The sequence below is a fragment of the Ziziphus jujuba genome, chromosome 5, assembly GCF_031755915.1.
Source record: "Ziziphus jujuba cultivar Dongzao chromosome 5, ASM3175591v1".
Taxonomy (NCBI): Eukaryota; Viridiplantae; Streptophyta; class Magnoliopsida; order Rosales; family Rhamnaceae; genus Ziziphus; species Ziziphus jujuba.
Genome location: NC_083383.1, coordinates 10658692 through 10671232, shown reverse-complemented (window position 1 = coordinate 10671232; position 12541 = coordinate 10658692). Strand labels below are relative to the sequence as shown.

At 34.7% G+C, this 12541-nt stretch overlaps 3 protein-coding genes across 3 annotated transcripts; 1 reads left to right on the top strand and 2 right to left on the bottom strand.

Annotated features, from left to right (window-relative positions):
* Positions 1–52: 52 nt before the first annotated feature.
* Positions 53–1489, bottom strand: LOC107411172 (glutathione transferase GST 23). The gene is made up of 2 exons (XM_016018714.4): positions 931–1489; positions 53–631 (listed from the first exon to the last, which is right to left on the bottom strand). Exons 1-2 carry the CDS (start codon positions 1243–1245, stop codon positions 275–277), a joined length of 672 nt encoding a protein of 223 aa, XP_015874200.1. The 5' UTR covers positions 1246–1489; the 3' UTR covers positions 53–274.
* Positions 1490–4014: 2525 nt separating this feature from the next.
* Positions 4015–8009, top strand: LOC107411177 (serine/threonine-protein kinase PEPKR2). The gene is made up of 4 exons (XM_016018720.4): positions 4015–4219; positions 4582–5418; positions 6028–6324; positions 7155–8009. Exons 2-4 carry the CDS (start codon positions 4662–4664, stop codon positions 7505–7507), a joined length of 1407 nt encoding a protein of 468 aa, XP_015874206.3. The 5' UTR covers positions 4015–4219; positions 4582–4661; the 3' UTR covers positions 7508–8009.
* A 1687-nt stretch (positions 8010–9696) lies between these two features.
* Positions 9697–12307, bottom strand: LOC107411147 (bet1-like protein At4g14600). The gene is made up of 4 exons (XM_016018679.4): positions 11994–12307; positions 11667–11790; positions 10962–11018; positions 9697–10064 (listed from the first exon to the last, which is right to left on the bottom strand). The coding sequence occupies exons 1-4, from the start codon at positions 12029–12031 to the stop codon at positions 9903–9905; spliced, it is 381 nt and encodes a 126-aa protein (XP_015874165.1). The 5' UTR covers positions 12032–12307; the 3' UTR covers positions 9697–9902.
* Between the last annotated feature and the right edge of the window lie 234 nt (positions 12308–12541).

Here is a 12541-nt window from a genome sequence, read left to right as displayed (position 1 = left end):
TCTTTAACTAACATTGGAAAATGAAAAAAAGGTAGAGAAAGATATCTGGGTATGATATGAGAAGGTATTGCTTTATTCATATATTGCAAATAAGCAAAACATTATTCCTTGGAAATATTGCCATTTTATTTGTATATTACATCCTCATAATCACACATATTTGCAGGAAGCAAATGATAAGTATTTGTTCACCATATAGCATCTCAGCGGAAAAAAGATTATGCATATGTATAAAACATTGCAGAAACCGATAGTAGAAGGACTAAAAAAAACTTCAAGTTGACCCAGCTGTCAAAATCTTGTGGAAGTTCTTGGTGTGCTCGAGCAATTTATCCCACGGTGGTATACTTTCTTTAATAATGGGAATCTCAACAAAACTTTGAGACCAAGCATTGAGCAGAGGCATGGTCTCGGCATCTAAAATGCTTACACCGGCAGCTTCCTCGGTCAGTCTGGCCCACAATCCAAGCCAACCAACAGCAGTATCCACAAAACCTATCCTTTCACCACCAAAGAAGCTTTTTTCCCCAAGAAAGCTTTCCAGGGTCTTCAAATTCTCTCGAGCTTCTTTTACAGCCCTCTCTTTCTCCTCACCTTGTTTGGAAAATGCATTCTGCATTGCTGGCACACACTGAAAGCAGAACCATGTAGACAATTTATGGTTTTATCTGTTAATGTAACATAGTCTGTAAACAAGGAAATTAAATTTTGTTTGTTTCTCTGGAAAAGGATTGTGTTGCCTCATAACCAAAAGGCCATATTAAGATGTTGCAATACTTTCTATAGTTATGAGCTGTAATTAAACTGCAGTGTAGTATAAGATGTCATGTAGAATATGCAGACCATTACAAGGACTTGTTGGTCCTTAAAAAAGAAACTATATAATATAGATTTTTTTTTTTTTTTTTAATTCTTCTTTTTTTATGTTACCTTGTCGTCGGCAAAATTGGCCCAGAAGCGTGCTGTGGCCCTTTCATGTGGATCATGTGGGAGTATTGGATTTTGCTTCCAGGTCTCATCTATGTACTCAATAATCACAAGTGACTCCGCTAGAGGCTTACCGCCATGCACAAGAACTGGAATCTTTTTGTAAACAGGGTTGCACTCTAACAGCAGCGGACTCTTGTTCTGAAGATCCTCTTCAACATACTCGTATTCAATCCCTTTTAGTTTCAACGCCCACTTTACTCTGAGAGCAAAAGGACTTGCCCAAAACCCAAGCAGCTTCACAGACTCTCCACCCATGGTTAATTTTTGCTAATATGGAATTATAGGGCAAAAAATGGCAGATTTATAAATAGCTCTAGACTTTCAGTCACACCTCATAACATTCAACCTAGACTCGCGAATTGACCCTCAAAAAATTAAATAATACAAACCAATAAATTTGAAAGTCATTGAACTTGCGTTTTGAATTTTACCATAAATTTAGTAAAGCTCATACAAATGTAGTAACGCCTTTTTTATGGCATGTTACTTATTATATTCATATAAAGCCAGCAACCTTGTTGATTTGTAGACTTTTTTTTAACGCATAATGAAGATGATGAAGTCATATTGGCTATTTTATCTTGGATAATATTACAAATATCAAATTTATTTATCAAAATTTTGATAATTAATTATGTAATAGTATCCGAATCGATACTAGATTTACATTTATCCTCTCATCTTTAAGGTACATATTTTCCATCAAACAACAAAAAAAATCATCGATCTGTCGCAATAACAAAGCGTGAATGGCCCTTTCAACTATATTTCGTCAACACTATAATTAACACAGCTCCACGTACTAGATGCCCTATTGGATGAGAAATGAAACATCACTTTCTCAAGCTTTATGAAATACTCATGATAATTTTTTTTGTGTTCTTATTATTTTCTTACTTAATTAATTTTAATGTTTATCACCAGAAGTTTCTCACTTTGGTCTTTTAAAATGGTCTACTTTGTCAAAAGTGCCAACTTTTTCATTGGTGGTGTTTTGGGAGGACCGGCATTATTGGTTTTTCCAACACAATTGCACTCTGTCTACGCAGAGAAACACTGAATGATCCAAGATTCATCAGATGCATGTGATCACCAAAGTAATTTTAACGTGGTGTGATGGTATAGCAGAACAAAGCTGTAGGGCCAAACAAAGCATGCATCTTTGTTTATGACAGGTGGGACCGCCTGTGGCGCATGCTGTTGATCAAATTAATCTTAGTGATCAGAAATAAACAATAATGTAGCCGGTTGGTCACACTCACTTTCACGACGTACGGCAAATAATAATGTATTGCATGCTAACAATAACAAAAACTTTTAATGTCACGTAAAAAGAAATTGCCACTAAAAAGGTTCCTAATTATAGATTATAAATAAATAAAGTAGCATAGTAAATTTGAAGTTCTCGATAGCACATTATAGAAAAAAAAAAATATTACTACTTTACAAGAACTTTAGAAATTTAATTTATATTATTATAGATTATAAAAGTAAAGCCTTATTTCTTAACCAAAAAGTAAAGTCTTATAAGTCTTATAAAAAAAAAGAAAAAAATATATCAGAACAAACAATAAAGATGTAAAAAACTAAATCTACAAGTATTCTAATTGAATTTATAAATAGAGTTTTCTCTTGATTTTCAGAAAAAAAAAAAGAGTTTTCTCTTAAATTGTTTTATTATTACACATACCAAGTATAAAATAATAAAAAATGCTATTTGTTAATACAATAAATAATGTTAAAAGATTTACATACTAAATAATAATTTAAATACAATGATAATAGTGGAAACTACATATTAAATAATAATTTAAATGGTTATTATTAAATAATTTATTTTTAAAATTTTAATATAAAAATAATCAAATAAAAAATTTCAATTAAAATTTATTACATAAATTAATAATCTTCGTTAATAATGACAAATGATAAGATTCTATAATAATAATGAAAAAATATATATATATACACACACACACATATACATTTTTTGCCCTTAAAACAATGTTTTTAAAGATCAAATTTATAGGTTTTCAAACAATAGAAATTATGTATGGAATTGGATACCACATGACAACCATTCACAGTTATTCTATCCATGCTATTATGCATATCAAACTATAGTTTTCCATCGCATCAAAGGACCAATTATATGGAAGCTATGCATAAATTATACTTTTTCTTCAATAAAAACATTTTTTTTAATTCTGAAAGAGGAAAAAAATAAAAAGAAGGTGAAGTGGAAGAACAATATCTGGAAAACTTCAAATAAACACTCCGTACGATCAATTAATGTATAATATCTAGTTTTGTCCATTGTTTTTAGGATCACAGAACGTATTCTAAATAAAATAAAATGGATTAATTTTAATGATTAAATATTTCTATTTATATTTATAAAAATATAAATTTAATTTTAAATAAAACAAAACAGATTAACTCAAGTGATTAAACATATTTATTTATGCCCATAGAAACAGAAATTCAAATTGCACAGAAGGCGGCGAATTTGGACAGCTTGTATGTAATATATTCGAGGAAAAAAAAAAACGTATCCCAAATAAAAAATATACAGTCTAAATCCTAGTTTCAGGACCCACCCCCAGAATATCAGTGTCATTATTCCCACGCGCCGTTCATCGACACGTGTTAAAACTCTTATGAGGTCACATGCGTCAAAAAGGTCGTACTGCCCAGCTCTCAGTCTTGTCACAAAACTTGGACGCAAATCCCCATAAAATCAAAGTCAAAGCGGACTATTGGAAGGAACCAACCATAAGGAGAGACTGCATGGACTTTACGATACTGCTGCATATTCTGAATCATTTCCTTCATTTACAATATACGGGTCGGACTCTTGTCCGGAAACCCGATAGCTTATACTGAGGACACGTTGGTTGGGTAAACAGAGGCAATGACTAAACCCCAAACCTCTTCTTTCTGTATCACTTTTATACCATAATTTCTCTCTCTCTCTCTCTCTCTCTCTCTCTCTCTCTCTTCTTCTTCTTTTTTTTTTTTTTTTTTTTTTTTTTTTTTTTTACGTAAATCTTCCCCCAAATGTGTTAATTGGAGATTTCTAGGGTTTGGAGTTAGATCGCTTTCATATCTGGTCGCAATTCGCCATTCTTCGCTCTGAAAAAATCTCTAACAGTCGCGGATTTATAGCTTTTCGTAAATCTCGTTGTTGAGCTCTGAAATCACAAGGGACATTGGCCCAGATCAAAAGGTTGGTTCTTTTTCGTTATTTTTGGTGCTTTTTTTTGGCTTAAATCTTCGGTTTTGTGATAGTAATCAAAGAGTAATTTTGGTTTCTATTTTATCTGTTTTATTTTCCTGTTTGGTTGCTGAGAAAACAGAGACCAAGTAAATTGTTTTTCTTTTCTCCGATTTTTTATTTTCTTGATGTTTTGGAACGGGAAGAGAGCTGGAACCTTGATTTTGTCGAATATGATGACGCTTTTTGGCTTGATGAGCTGTAAATTTTTTTTTTTCCCCCTATATATATATATATATTTTTTTTTTTCTTGGAAACCATTTGTTATACAGGATTTCGTTTACTCATATTTGCATTATTTGGTTTCGAAGCAGAACCCTGGAGGTGTATAGGGCAATTTCTTTGCGCTGTTGATGTGATTATAAGATTGAAGTCGTGATTTTGGTCTGTTTTGATGAGGAAGAAGAGGAAAGGAAGTGACACAGACCCATGTCCAAATCTGACAAACTTTCTATCGTCGACCCACAATTCCCGATCATCAGCTATTACTTCGCATTATTCCCTAGAAGATTATACGAGGTTGAAGAAGCGGTGCAAAGAAGATGCTAATGAGGAGTCTGGTGTTTCCTATAAAAGTAGACTTGCAGGCATTGCCACCGCACCGCCTTGTGGGATTTCATCTTTGGTTACACCTGGAAGAGGTCTCAAGAGGAAGATTGGCTGTATAGATGTCGCTACCCAAATGGGTAGGAAAAATAAGATTGAGAATGATTATGCATCCGGGGACACGATTGGGCATGGAAAATTTGGTTCGGTTTGGTTGTGTCGATCTAAGGTCAGTGGCGCGGAGTTTGCATGTAAGACTCTGAAGAAGGGGGAGGAGACTGTTCATAGGGAAGTAGAGATAATGCAGCACTTGTCTGGTCATCCTGGAGTTGTGACATTGCAAGCAGTGTATGAGGAAACGGAGTGTTTTCATCTTGTGATGGAGTTGTGCTCTGGGGGACGCTTGATTGATAAGATGTTTGAAGAGGGTGATCCATGTTCAGAGCACCGAGCCGCTAATATATTGAAGGAAGTGATGTTAGTTGTCAAGTATTGTCATGATATGGGAGTTGTTCACCGCGACATAAAGCCTGAAAATATTCTTCTCACAACAGCTGGAAAAATTAAGCTTGCAGATTTTGGACTTGCCATGAGAATATCAAATGGTTAGGATCGTATATATATGCATTCTTATCATTACTTGTGATGGCATTCAATCATGGGTCCTTTTGGACCTTCTTATTTCTGCATATTTGTTTATCTAAATGTATTCAATGTTATGCAGTTTTCGACGAAATGATCAATTTTAAGCCATTAGAAAAATTATTGTTTGATTTATGAAGTATTGACAGCTACCTATGTGCTAGTTATTAAATATAAATATACTTTGGGATTGGTTCAGTGTTATCTGATATTATAGATGTTCTTTTAGGTTGTTTTCGAACAGTTTCTGGATATAATTTTTAAAAGTTCACGGGTTGATGTTTGTTTTTTGAAAAACTCGTTTTGTTCGTACTGTCTTCTTTGATTTAGATGGCCAAAAATGACTTAAGTTGTGGAGACTTAATTGGTGGTGTAACTTTTTGTTTCTCTCTTCAATTGTTTCCATCTTTTTCATATGTTATATTGTAATGTATGAGAAACCTATTATGTCGATGAGCAATTTCATAAATCTAGAGAAGCAGTTGGCATATAGCTTTGTTAGTGTTGGTTGCAATTTATGTGGTTTCTTTTGTACAAAATCAAGTGTGTGCTAAAGTATTTTCATGCTTCAGGTCAAAATTTGACTGGTTTGGCTGGAAGTCCGGCTTATGTTGCACCAGAGGTTTTGTTGGGAAAGTACTCTGAGAAGGTGGATATCTGGAGTGCTGGAGTCCTGCTACATGTGCTCTTAGTTGGTCGTCTTCCATTTCAAGGAGACTCCTTGGAAGCAGTTTTTGAGGCAATCAAGAATGTGGAGCTTAATTTCCATACAGGTATATGGCAGTTGATTTCCAAGCCAGCACGAGATCTTATTGGAAGAATGCTGACAAGGGATGTTTCAGCTAGGATAACAGCTGATGAAGTACTAAGTAAGTTGTAAACAGACAGATCTAACATAACCTTAATGATGTATGAAACCTTTTGCTTAATATGAATGAGTTGTGCGCAGATGGTTTTTGTCCTAGTTTTAGTCTGTTTAAAAATATCACTTTGGCAAGGGATTTAAAAGGTTCTTTTGGACGGCCCATTTATAATACAATTATTCTTTGATGAGATTGATTCTCCAGCCAGACCCTAAATTAATGGTTTCACACAAGATCAGCTAGGATAACAGCTGATGAAGTACTAAGTAAGTTGTAAACAGACAGATCTAACATTAACTTTAATAATGTGTGAAACCATTTGCTTAATATGAATGTGTTGTGCGCAGATGGTTTGTATCCTAATTTTAGGCCATGTTTGGCATAGCTTCTGGGAAGCCTAAAGCAACTTCTAAGCCTCAAAAGCTACTGGCTTAAAAGCTGCTTTTGGTAGTGTTTGGATAATTTTCAACAAGCGCTTCTGGAGGCCAAAAGCACTTTTGACCAAAGCCAGGGAAGAGTGGCTTCCTGAAGAAGCATTTCTGGAGAAGCAAAAGCTATGCCAAACAGGACTTAGTCTTTTTGAAAATATCACTTTGGCAAGGGATCTAAATGGTTCTTTTGGGCAAAATAGAATTCTTCTTTTATGAGATTGATTCCCCTGCCAGACCCTAAATTACCCCCGGGGATTTTAGTACCCTCTGCCCTTGATCTTTTTCCTTATTAACATCATTATCATCATGCCTGTGTGTGGCCAATTATGTTCTAATAGTATGAACCTGCCTTTTAGTTTAGTTTCTTTGTTCATATAATTGATGTTTAAACTGGTGCTATTTTAGGACATCCTTGGATATTGTTCTACACAGAGCGCACCTTGAAGACACTTAAGTCGAAAATGAAGAACCAAGGAGGAGGACATTCCCAGCAACTTGCCATCGCACCAAAACTAAAATCCGATCGAAACAGGATTGAAAACAGATCTCTGAGTGAGAGTTCATGTCCACTTTCACTATCTGATAGTTGCGAGCCAGAAGATCAGGATGATTGTGGTTTGGTAGATGCACTGGCAACTGCAATTTCTCATGTAAGAATTTCTGAACCCAAGAGGAGCAGGGTGTGTGGTCCTACAGGTCCAATTGAGCAGCAATGTTCATCTAACATGAAGGCTAACAATCTATGTAAAGCATTTTAATCATGCTGACAGATTGCTGACAGACTGACACCAATGTCATTCTCCATCTGTTTTTTTCCAATGCTGGGGAGCTGAACATAACTTGCCCCGGCCTTTTGAGCATAGAGGGTTATAACATGCTGACGATCCTGGATAAAAAAATGACAATCTCGGTGTCATTCCTCGTCCCTGCCTGTGAACGTTGACTGCGGCTCTTTGTTCTTTTCATATTTGCTATCTTAACCCAATAATTGGTTATAACCTAATGAACTTAGAGAATCAAGATGTACAGATAGTGTAAATAGAATGATGGAGTATTGTGTTTTCTTTGCCTATTTCGTGTAAAATAGGTGGGTTCAGCCACTTAAGTATTTCTGTAATTTGAAAGCCTAATGAGCTTCTTCTTAAGGCAGTGGTCATCCAACTATGATCCGTTTGACTGAATGTGAGGTGTCGAGGTGACGATTAGCAGTGAAATCCAATTGTCATTTTGGTCCTACAGCAGTAAACTGTAGTAGATGTCCATGATCGTCTAGCAAGTGGTTATTGCATATTCTAGATTCTTTACTCTGCTTTTGTTTATCCATTGTGTCGAGATAGGCAACCTTGAGCGATGGCTCCTGGTGCCAGCCCCGTAGATAAAACAATGATATTCAATTTTTTTTTCTTTTTCATTTTTTTTTAGTTTTTTAGCTAATAAAATAATGGTATACAATTAACATGTTACATAACCAAAACGGAAAGGCCAAGGTTACTTTACATCTCAGCTGAAAGCGGTTAATCCGGACCTATTTCATAATTGGATTCTCCCTGTGAATATCAATCTTAAAGCTCTATGTTCGGTTCCATTAGTCCAAATCTAAAGCATGTGATGCCAGAAAACTTCGACAACAATATTACATATTTCCATCACCACAACAAAAGTAAACGATGTGGTAAATGGACAATCCTCCTCTACTATTAATCCTGTCATCTATCATGTTTTACATTTGCTCCTCAAATTATAAAATCGTTTTTGTGTGCAATTTTCCCTTGTAAAGTTGAACAAAATTATTCAATACATATGCATAAAAATATAGGTATCTACATAATAAAATAATTTTCTAGACAGTTAAACGAGTTGTATATAGTAAATCTTATTGAATATATCTATGAGAATATATGATTTGACCCAATAGACAAAAATACTTCAGTGAGCAACGTGAATTTTTGTAGTTTTAAGATCAGGAAAAATGTTCTTTGACCCTTTTATTAATTTTTGTGATCGCTGTAACTCTGCCAAGTTGAATTTTAATGCAGTTCAGGTACTCTTAATTTTATTTGTACTTGTAAAAATCCGGGTAGTTGGTTGTTCTGGATTAACTAATCGAAGTCTTATGAATTAGCAATATGTCCGCATTCTTTTTCCAAATTAATACGGAAACAAAACGGTAACGTAATGGCTTTATTGTAGAAAAGCTTAGAGCTTCCAAGTATTGACAAAAAAGGCAATGTCTATCCCAACGAAACCTGCTCTTCAGAATGCAAGAAACGACCTCAAACAAGGGCAACAACAGAAAGAACAAGCCCACAAATGAATTCTTGGATGTCTATGAGCTTGTATGTTCATTTTTTATCAACTTAGCATAATGTTCCCTATGGTAAGGTAATGTTTTATTTTTATTTTTTTTTTATTTTTCTTTTTTTAGATTCTTCCATACAGCCGTGTAATTTTCTTATCTCAATGTTTGTCGACGTCAACTGATGGCGGTTAGCTTTTATTAGCATCTCAATTGACTATTAAGGAAAGAAAAATAAATAAATAAAGACAACAGTTAGCGTTTGTTAGCATCTCAATTGATTATAAACTTTTGAGGAAATAAAAATAAATAAATAAAAACAAACCAAAAACCTACATAATTTGGAAATTGCATTCAATTTGGTGTTTACATTTTTTTTTTCCTCCCTTTAATTTTGCAGTCAATAGAGATGAGCCAACGTCCACCAAGAAATTGGTGAACAAGCATCAGTTCACATGGAATGGCTACAGATTTCGTACCATAACATTCTTTGTCCAAATTAGAACTGCTTTTAGTAACTCCCTTACATGGATTTATTCTACAATCAAAATGCTAGAAAAACTTGGAACGAAATTCATCAAGCTGTTCGATGGTTGAACAGAAGAAAACATGAGAAAGCTTTTGCTATAGGTACTGCCACAGCATTCAATATGACCAATGCCTTAACCAACATTTCGTTAAAAAATTAAAAAAGGAAAAAACTCAAACCAAGTTTTCAGTATGTTCTACAGTAAACTGACAGATAAAGGGAAAGGATATACAAGAAACCAGTATTTACTTGTCCATGACAACAACTCTCTTTTGGCCTTTAAAGAGATCTTATAGTATGAGAGGCATCAAAAGCACTCAAAATATCTTCATCGTTTGGACATTTTGGACCAAAGATACACCAAAAAGAAACAGATTAGCGCAAAAATAACCACATGGACAACATTGTTTGAGCCATACTGGACAATGCTCTTATTCAATCTTCTTACATTGTTCTTCACCCCTGCCTGAGCTTTTATCAGTGTCATTTGCTGTAAAAGAACCAGAAACATCAGAAAGCTGTCAGAATTTTTACAGTGAAGAGAGTAAGAATGCAAATGCAGAATAACCAAATGGCCTGGGATACCGTACAAGTCTCACTAGTTAGGTCCCAATTATGAGATTAGTTGCTTCCAATACAACTCAATTAAAAAAAGGTAATTAATACATTCCCAACAGCAGCCACAAATGGTTTAACATGAGCAGTTGGGTAAGGAAGGGCAGGAAGAGCAGTGTTTCACATGCAGAAAGCACATATTCTGAAATCATCCCCTCATGTTCATGCCCTTTCCATAACGTATATTCTAGACACAATTCAAGTTTCAGCTAAAGGCCCCAAAAACTATGGAAAAAGATTGTATCAAGATATTGTATTGAGGAAAGAAAACAAAAAAATAGGATGAGAGATGCACAGTCAAACAACTTGGATCGTTAAAAGAAGCATAATTGATCATCCAGGTATTGAAATAGTAATCAAACAAGAAAAATGAATGACTCAGAGATAGGGGCAAGAGAATCGAACATGCTACTTGGGTTAGTTAATTTGCTTTTACATGTACATATATTTGTAGCCTATGCAGGTAAATTGGAGGTACCTACAAGCACACATTTCTTAAAAGCATACAAATGGAACAAATATTCCTGTCGTTTTCGTTCTTCTCTAAAGTTAAAACATAAAAATTAAGTTTCACACAGATTAAATAGACATTTCCACCTTGAGGCTCTTTATATGACTGGACACTGACATCAGAGTCAGAATCAAGAGTCTTCCTCTCTCTTTTCACTTTACAAGAACATCTAATTCATTTAGTTTGCCGAACAAATAATTCAGATAGCTGAAGTCCCACGTAATTCGAAATAAATAATATCTTTCAAGCAATGATGCTTACCAGCTGACTGATGAAATCATTTTGGAATTTTGCTTCTGTCCCTATCTCTTCAGCTACCTGTACCAGCACAATTCTGGATATAAGAGAACATAAGAAATATCGTATAGACCTTTAATGCAATCAAATAGCCTGGTTTAGTCTTGTAAGTCCTAATACACCAAAAATAGGTTACAAAAAAATTTATTAAATTACTTGCTCAGCTAAAAAATATGCAATTTGCTCAGGATCCAAACATAATGCAATAAAGCTAAACACATAATTATGCAACAGAAATTTATGCAACTGAAAAGGTTCCAGCAAGGTTACCTTGCTGAGATGTCTCAACTATGTATATCAAAGCAAGGGAAAAGAATTTGCACAATTTTTGCGCAGATGTCTCAAATATGCACATAGTTTTGAAGAAATTACATAAACCATGTAGCACAGACACTAAGAAAAGGTAGCTATATTTGATGCCAATACTTTGTTTAAATGTTTCCGAACGGCGTTTGATTGACATTTCCCAAATGAATCCATTATTTTAGAATAATGGACAAAATGAATTCTTTAATATCAAATTTAAAAACAATAAAGATAAGCAACCCAATAAAGAAACCCATAATTCAACTAAAGGTTATTCTTTCTGGTTTCCCATTTAGCGAGGTAATCCTCCAATACGAGAAAACAGAAGAAAAAAAAATTTGTGTAAATTCTTCAAGAACGTACGTTTCTCAATTTCCTGACTTGGCTACGGAGACCGGTGATCTCGTCGTCCAAATCGCCGTGCATCGGATCAATCCGCAATTGGATTTCTTCGGAATTAGCCACCGGCCTCGTGACAAGACCTTCCCTGCATGCAATTCTCCAAAATCAATCAATCATACGCTAACAAACGCATTTGGAAATCAGTCGTTTTCTTCTTTTTCTTCCCTTTCTTGATGAGAAATATTGTTTTTACTAAAAAGAAAAATTAATAAAGATTGAAACCCTAAGTTTCTAATCAAATAGTAATTTTCCTGCGAACCAAACAGAGCAGGGTACAGAGCGATTTACCTTGATCTGTAAGGAGCAGCACCGCCGTAAGCCGCCATCGGAGAAGGAAACAAAGAAGCCTAGAAGGAAGAAACGGAGGGAGAGAGAGGTGTATACGGAACGGAGGTGGGGTTTGCGAATTTGAGACTTTAAGATTTCAGTGGCGCCAACCAAATCAGAAGGCTACCTGACCCGCCTTTGTCCTGCGTGTGTTCTTTACGGTTCCAGATTACACGCCCCGTGTGTATCCAATCCACCATCCAACCGTTCGTTTTTGGCTCCTCAACCAATCTGACGGTACCAAATTGCCTTGACACGTATTCGTTTCCTTTTGTTTTTTTTTTTTTTTTGAAAGTCATGTTTTACATTGTTTTTTCAAAAATTCAAATTTGGTTCAGCTCCGATTAAAGATTCGGTTTTTGGTTTTGTATTTTCTTACATTATTTTTTTTAAAAAAAATTTAATACTACCTTTGAGTTTTTATAATGCATTTTTTTTTATTTAATTATTTCTATATGACAAAGCAAGTAGAATGTTTTTATTTGTGTTTGGAAACACGAATTCGAATC